Raw genomic sequence first — 13393 nt, 5'->3', positions numbered from 1 at the left:
AGGTTAGTATCAGGTGACCAGGTCACCTGACTCTGTAGCATCAGAACATCTATGAGTCATTGGCAGTATGGGGTGCTCACAGGAAGGCCAGGCCTTTCCACAGTTTGTTGTCCTCACTAATGGGCTGTCTGCCCTGTCTGACTTTCCACTATAGTACCTGAAGTGTTAGCAGGAGACATCACACAAAGTAGCATAGGTTGTCCAGCACTCTTGTCTGGCAACATCCATGGTCTGGCATGATTTTAGTTAGCTGGATGTCCACTCACCATGAGTGTGGCCAATTTTCCCATGGACCCATAAAAATTGTTTATAGCCATCAGCCTGGCTCTTAGTGTTCTTAGCTGTTATTTAGCTCTAATGGACCCCTCAGTGTCTTCTAACAGCCCAGTCAGCAGTGGAAGTGTTGGTAATGCTACTAGAAAATATTGACCTCCTGTAGTCTGGCAAATTCTCTAGTTTGGCACCAGTGAGGTTCTGAGAGTGCCGGACTAGAGAGGTTCAACCTGCACTAGTAATTAAAATGTCAGAGTTGCATGTAATTATGGGGACATGGGGAGGTCAGACAGTAGGGTTCAAAAATGATTAAGTCAAAACATACAAAGTAAATATACACAAGTCAAACTCTGACAAGTCCTCAAGCAACATTTTTCTTACATTCCCTTTCTGTATGTTTTGATTATTATTGATTGAACTATTTTTGTCAGTTTGTGTGTGTACTTTGAAATTGACATTTACCAACATTTATAATTAAAAATTAGGGCTATCAATTAATCATAGTTAAGTAATTAACTAAAAAATGAATCATGATTTTAAAAGTCAATCACAATTAACTGCAGTTTAACCATACTGTTAAACAATAAAATACCAACTGAAATGTATTAAGTACTAGAAGATTTACCTGGGATTGCTTGGGTTCTTCAGGACTAGGTGTGTGGGTGCAGGAGTTAGGGCAGGGGGTTGGGAGGTGTGGGAAGGGACTCAGGGTAGGGTGTGGGGATGCAGGAGTTAGGGCAAGAGGCTCAGAGGGGTTGGGTGATTGGAGGGTGGTGAAGCACTGGAACAGGTTGCCAAGGGAGGTGGTAGAACTCCATCCCTAGAGGTAAGTCCCATCTTGACAAAGCTCTGGCTGGGATGATTTAGTTGGGGTTGGTCCTGCTTTGGGCAGGGGGTTGGTCTCCATAACCTTCTGACATCTCTTCTAGTCCTAGGATTCTATGTTTGTTTCATGGCTGGGGCTAGCAAGTTTGTACCTGTAGATGCTGTGTTTCTAATTGTGCTGGGAAAAGGAGTTCATGTCCCCTTGGGATCTTACAATGCACACAGAACCTTGAAACCCTGGCAGCATTGGGACTGTCTGAGGAAGGGAGGAATGTCTGCTCACTGTGAGCCCTCTGCCACACCAGGGCAATGTTTTCTTTGTCATGAGTGTATGACTGGACCGAAGGCATAGTCGGCTTAGCTACTCAGTACACTCCTTTTAAATGATCAAGTGTTTGTAAATATGTAAGTTTGACTCGAAATTTCAACACATTATATTATTATAATAACTACATCGTTCTTGTGTGGATTGTGCCCCATATGTTACTGAAACATTCTTTAATGTGATGTTTGGTGTGGAATTCCTCTGTGTCTGAGGAATCATTTCAGAGACACGCAGCAAATGAACATGGAACATTTCCGGTCCACACTCAAATATTGGTGTAAATGGTAAATGACAAGATGATGTTTCTAAATGACTGTGCTAAAAGGAGCATCCAGATTCACCAAGCCCCTTCCTGTTCATTTCTGATTAGGCATTTGTTCTGTGGGAAGGGATGAAGCCATGAAATCATTTCTGCAGTGCCAAGCGTGATGCAATCCCAGAGCACTGAGTAAAAATAGAATGTCAATGTTGTTTTTCTTTCTGTTGTGCAGGTGGATGTGATGTCTCCCAGGGACAGGTGGGTTTGTGATCAGTGCCACAGTGTCCCAAGCTCCTTGTGCGTCACAATGTGGGGGGGGGCCATTCCTGGGTTTGACCCTATCCCCTTGTCCACTCTAGAACCCACCCCATCTCCCTGCCTTATCCTGCTTTCCTGGTGGGGGAGCCAGCTTTGTCCCTGAGGTGGTAGCTATCTGGCTGCTGCCTATGGGGGTGGGTAGGGCTTGAACCCACCACCCTGAGGCTACAAGGGTAAGTGCCCTATTTCTTAGGCCACTCCAGAACCCAGCCTAGCCTACTACCTTCAGGGCATCCCTTATCCTGCCTTCCTAATGTGGGAGCCAGTTCCATCTCTGAGACAACTAGTGTCGGCTGTCTAGCTGCTCCCAGGGTGGGCGGGACTCAACCCCCCTCTCCCTCTTTTCCCTTCCCCCGTGCACTCTGTTCCCCATTGACATGGGGGCTGTGTCTAAACTGGCAACTTTTTCCTCAAAAGCAGCTGCTTTTGCGGAAAAACTTGCCAGCTGTCTATACTGGCCACTTGAATTTCCGCAAGAACACTGACGATCTCATGTAAGAAATCAGTGCTTCTTGCGGAAATACTATGCTGCTCCCATTCGGGCAAAAGCCCTTGTAGTCAGCTCAGATTTGTTTTGTGCAAAAAAGCTCCGATTGCGAAAATGGTGATCGGGGCTTTTTTGTGCAAAAAAGTGCTTTTGCGGAAAAGGGTCCATGCCAATCTAGACGCTCTTTTCCGCAAATGCTTTTAACGGAAAAGTTTTCCATTAAAAGTATTTGTGGAAAATCATGCCAGTCTAGACGTAGCCGGGGTGTTTAACCTTTGACCAGAGTCATTTCAATTCAGTGGTAAAGGTGGAGAATGAAAGGTAAGGAAGAGAAATAAGACACATTAAGAATGGCCTCTGCCATTTGGAATTGTTTCTCCTGATAACTCTTTATGTCCCCATATGTTCACTGGGACAGAAGTTCCAAGGCCCTTCCCTTCCCTTCCCTTCCCTCTGGTGACAACCAGTGTTGGTGTGATGATGGCAGTGAATGATGACAGGAAATGTTGTGTTTATGTCGAAAGAGTCAATGTCTCCAAACCCATCAGTGGAATCTGGAGAGAGAAGGAAGGACAGTCTCTCCCCTGGTGGGAAGGTGGCCTTGCAATTTGAGTTACGAGGACATGAAGGTAAGACAGGGGCCCCTGCTCCTGTGAAACCATATCACTGTACTTTAGTTTCATCTATAGATTCATTAAGACCTGGCCATCGAGTTGCAGTGTCTGTGTAACTGACCCAGTTCAGCTCCCCTGTGTCCCATGTGTTCTCCATTGAGGGGAAATGCTGTTCCCCTGTCCCTTCCAAAGAGCTATAGGCCACCTCTCCACTCCTGACTCTTCCTCTTGGTGGTCAGCATGCTTGATCCTTCTCTCTGAATCTCCCAGCAGGAACGCCCCACTTAGTTGCTGCACCTCCTATTCAAGTTGCCCTAATGGAAACCATGTTTCTGAGCAGAGAAAGTGCAGAGCAGACTCCCCATGGGGGCAGAGGGAGGGTCAGACAGCTGGACACTAACTGCCCCGTTGCTCTGAGAAGAGCCTCTAAGCAGGCCCTGATGCTTCGTGACAACCTCGAGGGTAGGCAGGATGATCATTTATATATGAGAGCATCCTAGTTACTGACAGGCTGCCTTCAGGCCAGAAATGTCTGATTTGTTAGCTTCTCTGCCACTTTCTTCTCACCTAGTGCTCATGTCTCTACTGCAGCTCAGGAAGTTAATGCCAGCATGTCCCAAGCTGAGCTCCCATGCAGTCATCCACCTGGAATGTCCACAGATTGTAGAACCATAATCTATGGAAGCTGGGGAAAGTTGGGGCATTTGATGTGCTGTGAGTGTGTGCAGGACTCCCCACCCATAAGCAGCCCACATCTGATGCCAGTGGAGTCACCCAGTAATTCCAGGGAGTCAGCTCTCAGGAGGTATGTCTACACTACCACCCTAGTTCGAACTAGGGTGGTTAATGTAGGCAACCGAAGTTGCAAATGAAGCCCGGGATTTAAATATCCCGTGCTTCATTTGCATATTGCCAGGCGCCGCCATTTTTAAAGCCCCAGTAGTTCGGACTCCGTGCCCGCAGCTACATGCGGCACGGAGTAGGTAGTTCGGATTAGGCTCTCTAATCCGAACTATCGTTACTCCTCATGGAACGAGGTGTACCAGCAGTTCGGATTAGAGAGCCTAATCCGAACTACCTACTCTGTGCCGCGGGTAGCCGCGGGCACGGAGTCCGAACTACCGGGGCTTTAAAAATGGCAGCACCTGGCAATATGCAAATGAAGCACGGGATATTTAAATCCTGGGCTTCATTTGCAACTTTGGTTGCCTACATTAACCACCCTAGTTCGAACTAGGGTGGTAGTGTAGACATACCCAGGGAGAGCATGAGGTTGTGGCCTGGGGAATTTTATAAAGCGAAGACAATTGTAGGATGCTTGTTATGGGGATTGTTGTTTTTGGCACCTGGTCAGAGGTTGGGAGCCACAAGAGAGACTGCTCTAGGCGAGAGCAATGGAGATAAATAACCCAGCTATTCATGTCAATCGCAGAGAGAGTCTCAGAGGAACGGAAAGAGGCTTCAACTTGTGTCCGTAAAGAGGCTGAAAACCCTGTGCTTAGGAGAAACTATGGCTCTCCGCATCACAAGCTGGTATGTCATGTGTCCCTTCCAACTACTCTGGGGAGGTCAGTTATCCTAATGGCCCCATACCCAAGTCTCCTCTGATTCATAAGCAGAGGCCAACATTTACTGCTAGGCATTTGCACAGCCAGCCCAGCTTCTTATGAGGGAGGAGAGTGAAAGAATGGGAAAAAAGTCCCTATGGGTCCGAACACAATTCAACATCCTGAGGCTGCCTGAGCCTTGTCAGTCAAAGGGCTCAGCTCCAGCAGCCTACACTGAGTGGAAACTCTTAAATTATAAATGGCAGAGAGGTCCCGAGAAACACAAAGTGCAGGGGACAGCAGGGGTTGGAGAAAGGAGGGGGCACATCTGAAAAAAGCAGTCGGCAAGACAGCCAGAGTTCAGAACAGAGTGGTGTTCTGCCACAGGGCCTCATCCTTCCCAGATGTTCATTTCTGCTGAGTTCTCTAAGGTCAGCTTGCCCAGGAAAAGGAGAGGAAACTGTTGGCTGTTTTTCATGTTTTGCTAAAGTCAGTATGCTCTCCCGTGTGTGTATTATGGGATTGGGAGCTCCTTGGGGCAGAGGCTGTTCCTGCTGTTTGGAGATTTCCTAGCATAGCTTGAGCACAACTGGCCACAAACAAACACAAATAAGAAGATTATAGGGAGAGCTAGTAGAGCCCTTATCAGGTAGGTCTGTGGTCACCAACCAGTCGATCGTGATGAATTCATCGATCACAGGGGCACAGCCACTCGATAGCAAGGAGGTGTTCCCAGCCCTCCCTTGCTCCCCACCACCTCCAACGAGGAACCCACACTGGCGCTACAGTCTCCCGCAAAAATAGAGCTAGCTCCAGCTTCCTGTTGTGTATGGGGAAGTCCCATGGCTCTGGGCCAGATCTGACTTCTCGGGAAGCACACGCTGTTGTGGGGAGAGCAGGAGCAGCAGGTGCACTTCCTGAGAAGCTGGATCTGGCACAGAGCTTCAGGACTTGGTGGCTCCCAGGAAGGGGCTAGAATCCGCAACCCTGTAGGAAGGAAGATAGGCAGCATGGAGAAGGAAGGGAAGACAAGAAAGTGCACACTCCTCTCCTGCCCACAACAGTGCGTGCTTTCTTGTCTTCCCTTCCTTCCCTGTGCTCCAGGAAGGCGGGGGTGGGGGTACAGTAGTTAAGATGGCGATGCAAGATCTGTAGTGCCTGGATTCTTAAAGGAGCCATTCATCCACTTCTTCCAGTGCTGCCTGAAGATCCAGCCTCAGAGATCCTTGACCCTGGAGACCCCTAGGTACCAGCTGAGCTGCTCCTGCCCCGTCCGCCTTAGCCAGACCCCCACCAGCACCCTGTCACCTGCCCCCTGGCCTGATCACCACCAGTGCTCTGACCCTGACCCCTCCTTCCTGGCCAGACAGCTACCCCCAGCTTGCTCCTGTACCCTGTTTCCCACCCAGATTCTGCACCCCCGTCCCACTCACTGGCAGTCCTGCCCACACACTGGATCCCTCATTTTTAGCCCCACCTCAGAGTGTAGAGGGATCCACAAAATCCACTAACCCTGGAACCCTAGAAGAGTTAATCTGACCTGAGGCCTTGACCTCAGTCCTATCTACCCCACCCCGATGGGGCTAGAGTGCCAGGGCTGTGAGGTGTCTCAGCTGGGGCCACATTAGTGAGGCTTGTGGGAGGGAAAGTTGGAGGGCTTGTTTTTTTTGCATATCACTTGTGTGTTCCCTGACTGATTTTTCTGTAGGTCAGTGGCCCCTGACCCAAAACAGATTTCCCGCCCCTGCCATAAGTAAAGACAATGCTGAAACATTTTGTGTTGGACATAATATTTGATTTAAAAATGAAACTTTAACAAGCCCCCAATTGGGGCCAAGCCCGCATCTGGCCACAGTGTCATAACACTCCTGCACCCCCACAGACCCCAAACTTGAGCCCATCATACACCGGAACCCCCTATCCTGAGCCCCTCACATCCCCAAAGTCCTGCACCCCCATATCTCCAAGTCTTCTGCCACAACACTCCTGCACCATCCACATACCATAAACCTAAGCACCTGATACACCCCAACCCAAGCTCCTATACCCCCACATCCTCAAGCCTGTGGCTTGATCAGCACCCCAACCCTCCACCTAACCCCAACACTCTCCGGCCTGGAGCCCACCTCCCTGAGCCAGCATCCCCTTCTCCTGCACTCAAATTCCCTCACAGACCTTGCACCTCTCACTTCTTCCCGCTCCCAAATTCCCCGATCCCACCCCAGAGCCTGCACCTCCTGTCTCAATCCAGTGAGAGTGAGTAAGGGCTGAAGACAGCAAATGATGGAGAGGAGGGGAACGGAGAAGGTGGGGCCTCAAGGAAGTGGTGGGCTCTTGGGGCAGGGATGGGGTAGATCTTGGCTTGCCCTGACATTTAAAATGTGATCCTGGGTGTAAAAAGGTTGGAGACCACTGAGGTAGGTCATTGAATACCTGCCATTCTAAAAAGTTCCTCTGACCTATCTTTAAAATTAAATAGTTCCTCACTTTTTGCTACCAGCCTTTCCTATTTGACAGGGAATCTCCCTCAGGCTGGAGAAGTGTTTTTTTGGTGAATACTTTTTGCAGTTCAGATGGTGAAATATCCCCAGACTGGCATACAGAGCCATCCTGCAAAGGAAAATCTGATGTGGTTGTCTTTCTATTTCCTTGCTAGGCAGATGCGACATTCTTGAGTGGCAGGTGGGTTGTTTCTCTAACAATTATGTCTCTGGGGCTGTAATTTGAAAGGTTCCTTTCCCCTTCCCTTTCCTGGGATCAGTGTGTCCCTGAATGAAAGAAACAGTAAGTGATGACAGAAAAGACTGTGTTTAGGCTTCAGGGTCTGACAGCTGTGAAAGATGCCATGGAGTCTCAAAGGAGAAGGAAGGACAACGTCTCCCCTGGAAAGAATGTGGTCCTGCAGCCTGAGTTCCAGGGATATGAAGGTAAAGTATGGGGATCCTGCCATCTGATGTCGTTGGGTCCCCTTTGTGCTCTCTTTCACTGACATACTCAAAGCAATTTGATAGATTCACAGGACACAGGTTTCCTTTCCAGCTCTGCTAGTCAGAGCTTCTCCTATCACAGGGGTCAGGAAATCTTTTTGGGGGAATCAGGGGCCACTTACCCACATAAAAATCGATCAGGGGCTGCACAGAAATGAGAAGCCAAAAAAAAAAAAAACCAACCCTCACTGTGGCTACCAGTTGAGAAGGAGAAAGACACTCCCCACATTGCCCTCACACACGAGAGCCTGGGGTGGGCCCAGGCTAGTAGATTTTGTGTCCTCCAGTCCTACGGTGGGACAGTGGGAGAGCTGGAGTGCTATTATAGACTCCCCAGTACAGGGAGGCCCCTGGCTTGAGGTTTATTCACCCCTGTCTTATCAGCACCATATGGCTGGCTTAGAATTCTATTTGTATATGTCTACACAGCAGGGCAAAACTCAAATGAAGCTACACAACTTCAGCAACGTCAATTGCATAGTTGAAGTCAAAATAGCTTATTTCAGCTTTTGGCGCTGTCTACACAGCAAGAAGTCAAAGGAAGAGCGCGCTCCCTTCGCCTTCCCTTATTCCTCATAAAATGAGGGTTACAGGAGTTGGAGTAACAAGTCCTCCCACTAAACATTTTGAAATAAAGGCTTGCTGTGTAGACGTGCGCTGTGTTATCTTGGAGTAATGTCGGTTATTCTGTAATAATGCTGCTGTGTAGACATGCCCTTTATTTGCTGTTTCAACTAGTTTGCCAGGCACTGATGCAAGGCTCACTGGGCTGTTGTTCTCAGGGTTCATTCTTCCTAAGGCACAACATTCCCAGCACTTGATTCTCCAGCATAGTAGCTGGTTTTAAACAGAGGTGATTGTTACTGAGAGCAGCTCAGCCATATCACTCCCCATCATGTCAGAACTCCTGGGCATATACCATGTGTCAGGGGTCTCCTTCGCTATTGGTGGCCCTTGGCTCTTTCACTTACCATCTTGCTGCAGCGTCTCCTCTTCACACTCACTCCCTGGTCTTTATTTCCTGGACAGAGCAACTCCAGGGCAGGTCTCTCCCCCAACACACTGGTGAGAAATCAGTTTTTCTCAGCAGTGGCAGATATAGGGCAGGGCAAGCGGGGCAGCTGCCCCAGGCCCCAAGCTTCAATAGGCCCTGCACCGAGCCACCACACGGGAGCAAGCAGCGGTGCAAGCAGCCATTTGGGCCCCGTGCTCCCTGTGCAGCATGAGGGTGCAGCACGGAGCCCAAACGCCTGCTTGAGCTGCTTGATCCCGCACGGCGGCCTGGCTGAGCGGCACAGAACTCAGCCAAGCACCACGGTGGGAGGCAAAGGGCGTGACAGAGGCTTCAGGTCCCACCTCCTGGCCATGTACATCACCGCCTCACCTCCCACCGTGGCACTCAGCTGAGTTCTGCGCCGCTCAGCCAGGCCGCCGCACGGGAGCAAGCAGCACAAACGGCCGTTTGGGCTCCGCGAGTGAGAGGCAGGAGGGGGAGGAGAAGAGAAAGAGAGAGTGCGAGGCGGCAGGAGGAAGAGGAGAAGAGAAAGAGAGCATGAGAGGCAGGAGGGGGAAAAGAGAGAGAGACGGAAAGAGAGGCAGGAGGCAGAGGAAAGCTGAGAGAGAGAGCGGGGAGACAGGAGGAGGAGGAGAGAGAGAGAGAGACAGACGTGGAGGAGAGACCTGAAAATCCCGTCTTATGACGGGCTATTGGCTAGTTTTTTTAAGAAAGCACATTTAATAGTGATATGTGAAACATGTGTAATGAAGTAATGTGAATATGCAATGGGCGACAGATTGAAACTGATTTGCGCACGCTCTACTACCTGTCGGCTGTGGCAGTGATGCATGCGCCATGTTACTCACTCCGTTTTTTACAGATAAATAACAATTTTATAAGTGTAAATTCGCTGACAACCCTAAATTATAAAATGACTAGCAGAGCGAGAGATGCAGGTAGAAAATGTAGAAGAATGTAATCTCAGTCTAAAAGGTACAATGGAAAAATTGAAACTAATAAAGAATTACTTAAGATTTACTACGAGCCAGGAGCTTTTTGTGTAGGTCTTTCGATTGTATCGATTGAAAAAGACCTGTGTAAAGAAATGGACTTTAATGACATAATTGAAGAATGTGCTGCCAAAAGAGCTAGACAGCTATAATAGACTTAAATACAAATGAATTTTTTGAATTATTAATGCAGAATTTTGTTTAAGAATGACTTGCAATATAATTAAAATAAAAATTATCCAACTAAATTAAGTTTCTATCAAATTTACCCAATTCACATTTAATATGAAAATGGCTTTCAATTTGACATTTGACACTTTTTTTCTATTTTTTCTCCAAAGGGGGGCCCCCACAAAATTGTGCTGCTCTGGGCCCCGCAAAACTCTCACCTGCCCCTGTTTTTCAGCATCTTCCTTTTCTCTACTCAGTGACCCCTTCCACCTCCTCATCTGATCTGAGGAAGTGGGTCTGGCCCACGAAAGCTCATCATCTAATAAACCATCTTGTTAGTCTTTAAAGTGCTACATTGTCCTGCATTTTGCTTCACCCTTCCACCTCCTCATCCTTCCTTTTCCCCTACCCCAGTCTCACAAGCTTCCTCATTTGGATAGAGTGAAATTCCTGTGTTTGTTTTATATCTCTGGCCATCTATTCTGCTAATTAAAATTGTAGCTTATCAATTCCCATCATACACATCACCCAGAGTACTTGTGCTTCACAGGGTTAATATTTTGCTGAAAGATCCCTGTTTGGCTTTGACTACTTCTTGCTCCTGGCTAGGTGGCTTAGTGGGGCTACTGCAGTTCTCCCTTTCACTATTCCTTTGTCGCCCTGGAGGTGCTAGGCTCTGGTCTCTGAGGTAGCCTCCAGGCCAAGTCTAAGGACTGTAATTTCCCTGTTTTATGGTCTTCTTGACTCTGTGATGGAGTGTGGCAAACCTTCAACCCAGGGAAGATCTTTTATTTCTCTGGGGTGCCTGACTATTCTCTTGGGTGTGTCATGCCAACCAAAGACAAAAGGAAAGCTCGCTTCCCATTTTTCTATAGATTTCACTGTGAGTGGGAACTTGTTCTCTCTCCCACCTTCCATGGAAAATTACCTGGTCAGACCTTCCCGGTTAGGGGGTCATGTGCCATCTTAAGAGGAACCACAGCTGAGACTTAAAGGACAAAATAGGCTGTAATCAAGTTGTTAAGTTGATCACCCAGTCATTGAGGTGTCTGAACATTGGAAACACCCTCAATGTCTTTCATTTGCACATTGAAAATCATAAAGCATCCCATCCCCCATATCTCTAACTTTACACACAAGAATGATACATGCACCAAAAAAGATATACAGAGCCAGCTGATTGTGCCATTAAAATTGGTAGGTCACATGAGGTAATTTGTCCAAAGCATCTTTGAGTTCTGCATATTTGTATCCGTAAGTCAACTGCATAAACCGGGGGGGGGGGGAGGGGGAGGAAGGGAGTAGGAACCGTCACAGACTCGCTTCCCTTCTGCAAGATAACATGACACTGAGTTTCTCTGAGTTTCACTTTCTGACAAACTCCAGCTGGCACTGAGTAAGTTCCATTCCCCGCAGTACAACCCTTGTGTGCGTGCATGTGTGCGCATGTGCATGTGTGTGCATGCGTGTGGCATTGTCTCCTGCTGAGTGTCTGTGCTCAGGGGCATTCTCATCCCACTCTCTGTGTTTGGTTGCAGGGTGGAGACGCGCCCAGCTCTATGCAGGTACTGTACATGCCTGGTATTTGATCTTTGAGACCCACCACCCCCTCCTTGCCCTGCACAGAGCATGTGAAACTCAACGGGCTAGAAACAGCAGTGTCACGGGGGGAGAAGGAGGGTATGTCTACACTGCCACCCTAGTTCAAACTAGGGTGGCTAATGTAGGCATTCGAAGTTGCAAATGAAGCCCAGGATTTAAATATCCAGGACTTCATTTGCATCTTGCTGGGCGCCACCATTTTTAAATCCCCCTTAGTGCGGACTCCGTGCCCACGGCTACACGCAGCATGGAGTAGGTAGTTCGAATTAGGCTCTCTAATTCGAACTACCGGTACACCTCGTTCCACGAGGAGGGTTATATTTTATTTTAGATCAGAGGTGAAGTCAATCCCAAGTCCTCCAGATTTCTTTCTTTAGTTAATATCTGCATACATGCTCTTCCTTTCCAGTATCCTGACTTCTGCCATTTCTCTCTCTCTCACCCTGTTGGCATACGCAAGGCAAGCTCTGGGAGAGCAAAAGGAAGTATACCACCAAGGCAGGACAGCGGGTTCACTATAAGGGTATGTCTACACTACAAAGTTAATTCGAACTAACAGCTGTTAGTTCAAATTAACTTTAATAGCATCTATACATACAAACCGCTAGTTCGAATTTAAATCGAACTAGCAGAGCGCTTAATTCAAACTAGGTAAACCTCATTCTATGAGGACTAATGCCTAGTTCGAATTAAGTAGTTCGAATTAAGGGCTGTGTAGCCACTTAATTTGAACTAGTTGGAGGCTAGCCCTTCCCAGCTTGCTCTGGTGGCCACTCTGGGCCAAACCAGGGAAACTCTTCTGCCCCCCTCCTGGCCCTGGAGCCCTTAAAGGGGCACAGTCTGGCTATGGTGCTTGTGCCAGTTGCAAGCCTGCCAGCACCCAGCCAGCAGACCCTGCTCCTGGCACAAGATGAGCCAGCCACCCGCTGCCACCCAGCCCTCCGCCTCTTCCCAGGACCAGGCTGGTAGCCCCCCTATCCTGGCAGGTGGAAAAACCTTTTGTTCCCTGTCTCATATTTTTACAAACACTGCAAATGTCTCCCCACCAACTGGAGTATTTTTTTCCTGCTGTCTGTGCCCCTTTCCCTTTAGCCCTTCTCTTGGCCCTGCAGCCGGATGTGTGACCTCCACCCATGCTGTCAGTTTGGCTCCTGTACAGACTTTTCCTTCCTTCCAATTTCATGCATCAACTTCCCTCCATGAAGAAACTTAGGGGTAGGGATCTTTTTCTGGGTCAGAGGCCACTGACAGAAAAATCAGCTAGGGTCTACATACCACTGAGAGAAAAAAACCCCTCAGGCTACGTCTACACTGGTGCAATCTTGCGCAAGAGCTATGCAAATGAGGCTAAGCGTGGAATACTGCTGAGCCGCATTTGTATCTCTAATGAGCCGCCATTTTTGTGGAAGAGGCTCTTGCGCAATAAGCTGTCTACACTGCCCCTTCTTGCGCAAGAAAAACCCTCTTGCGCAATGCCATTATTCCTGAAAATAATCAGCGTAACAGCACTGTGCAAGAGGGTTTTTCTTGCGCAAGAAGGGGCAGTGTAGACAGCTCCTTCTTGCACAAGAGCCTCTTCCACAAAATGGCAGCTCATTAGATATGCAAATGAGGCTCAGCAATATTCCACGCTTAGCCTCATTTGCATAGCTCTGGCGCAAGATCGCGCCAGTGTAGATATAGCCTCAGTGAGGCAGCCTCTGACATTCCCCACACACCAGGGCTGTGTCTACATTGGCACCCTTTTCCGGAAAAGGGATGCTAATGAGACAAGTCGGAATTACAAATGCCACGGGGGATTTAAATATCCCCCCACGGAATTTGCATGAACATGGCTGCCGCTTTTTTTCCGGCTCGGGGCTTTGCCAGAGAAAAGCACCAGTCTAGACGGGATCTTTCGGAAAATAAAGCCTTTTCCGGAAGATCCCTTATTCCTCTTAAAATCAGGCAGGGCTGTGGCCCTGTGCAGCAGGGGCTG

General features: G+C 48.4%; 1 protein-coding gene across 1 annotated transcript in view; it reads left to right on the top strand.

Annotated features, from left to right (window-relative positions):
• The window catches only part of LOC102445787 (uncharacterized), a 49258-nt gene that overhangs the window by 6150 nt on the left and 29715 nt on the right, over positions 1-13393 (top strand). Inside the window, 6 exon segments of the mRNA XM_075912420.1 lie at positions 1915-1940; positions 3012-3116; positions 4534-4634; positions 7305-7330; positions 7463-7575; positions 11352-11378. Of these exon segments, the coding sequence (XP_075768535.1) occupies positions 3017-3116; positions 4534-4634; positions 7305-7330; positions 7463-7575; positions 11352-11378 (367 nt within the window). The 5' untranslated portion in view covers positions 1915-1940; positions 3012-3016.

The sequence above is a fragment of the Pelodiscus sinensis genome, chromosome 31, assembly GCF_049634645.1.
Source record: "Pelodiscus sinensis isolate JC-2024 chromosome 31, ASM4963464v1, whole genome shotgun sequence".
In the NCBI taxonomy this organism is placed as follows: Eukaryota; Metazoa; Chordata; order Testudines; family Trionychidae; genus Pelodiscus; species Pelodiscus sinensis.
This window is presented reverse-complemented; position numbering and strand designations above follow the sequence as displayed.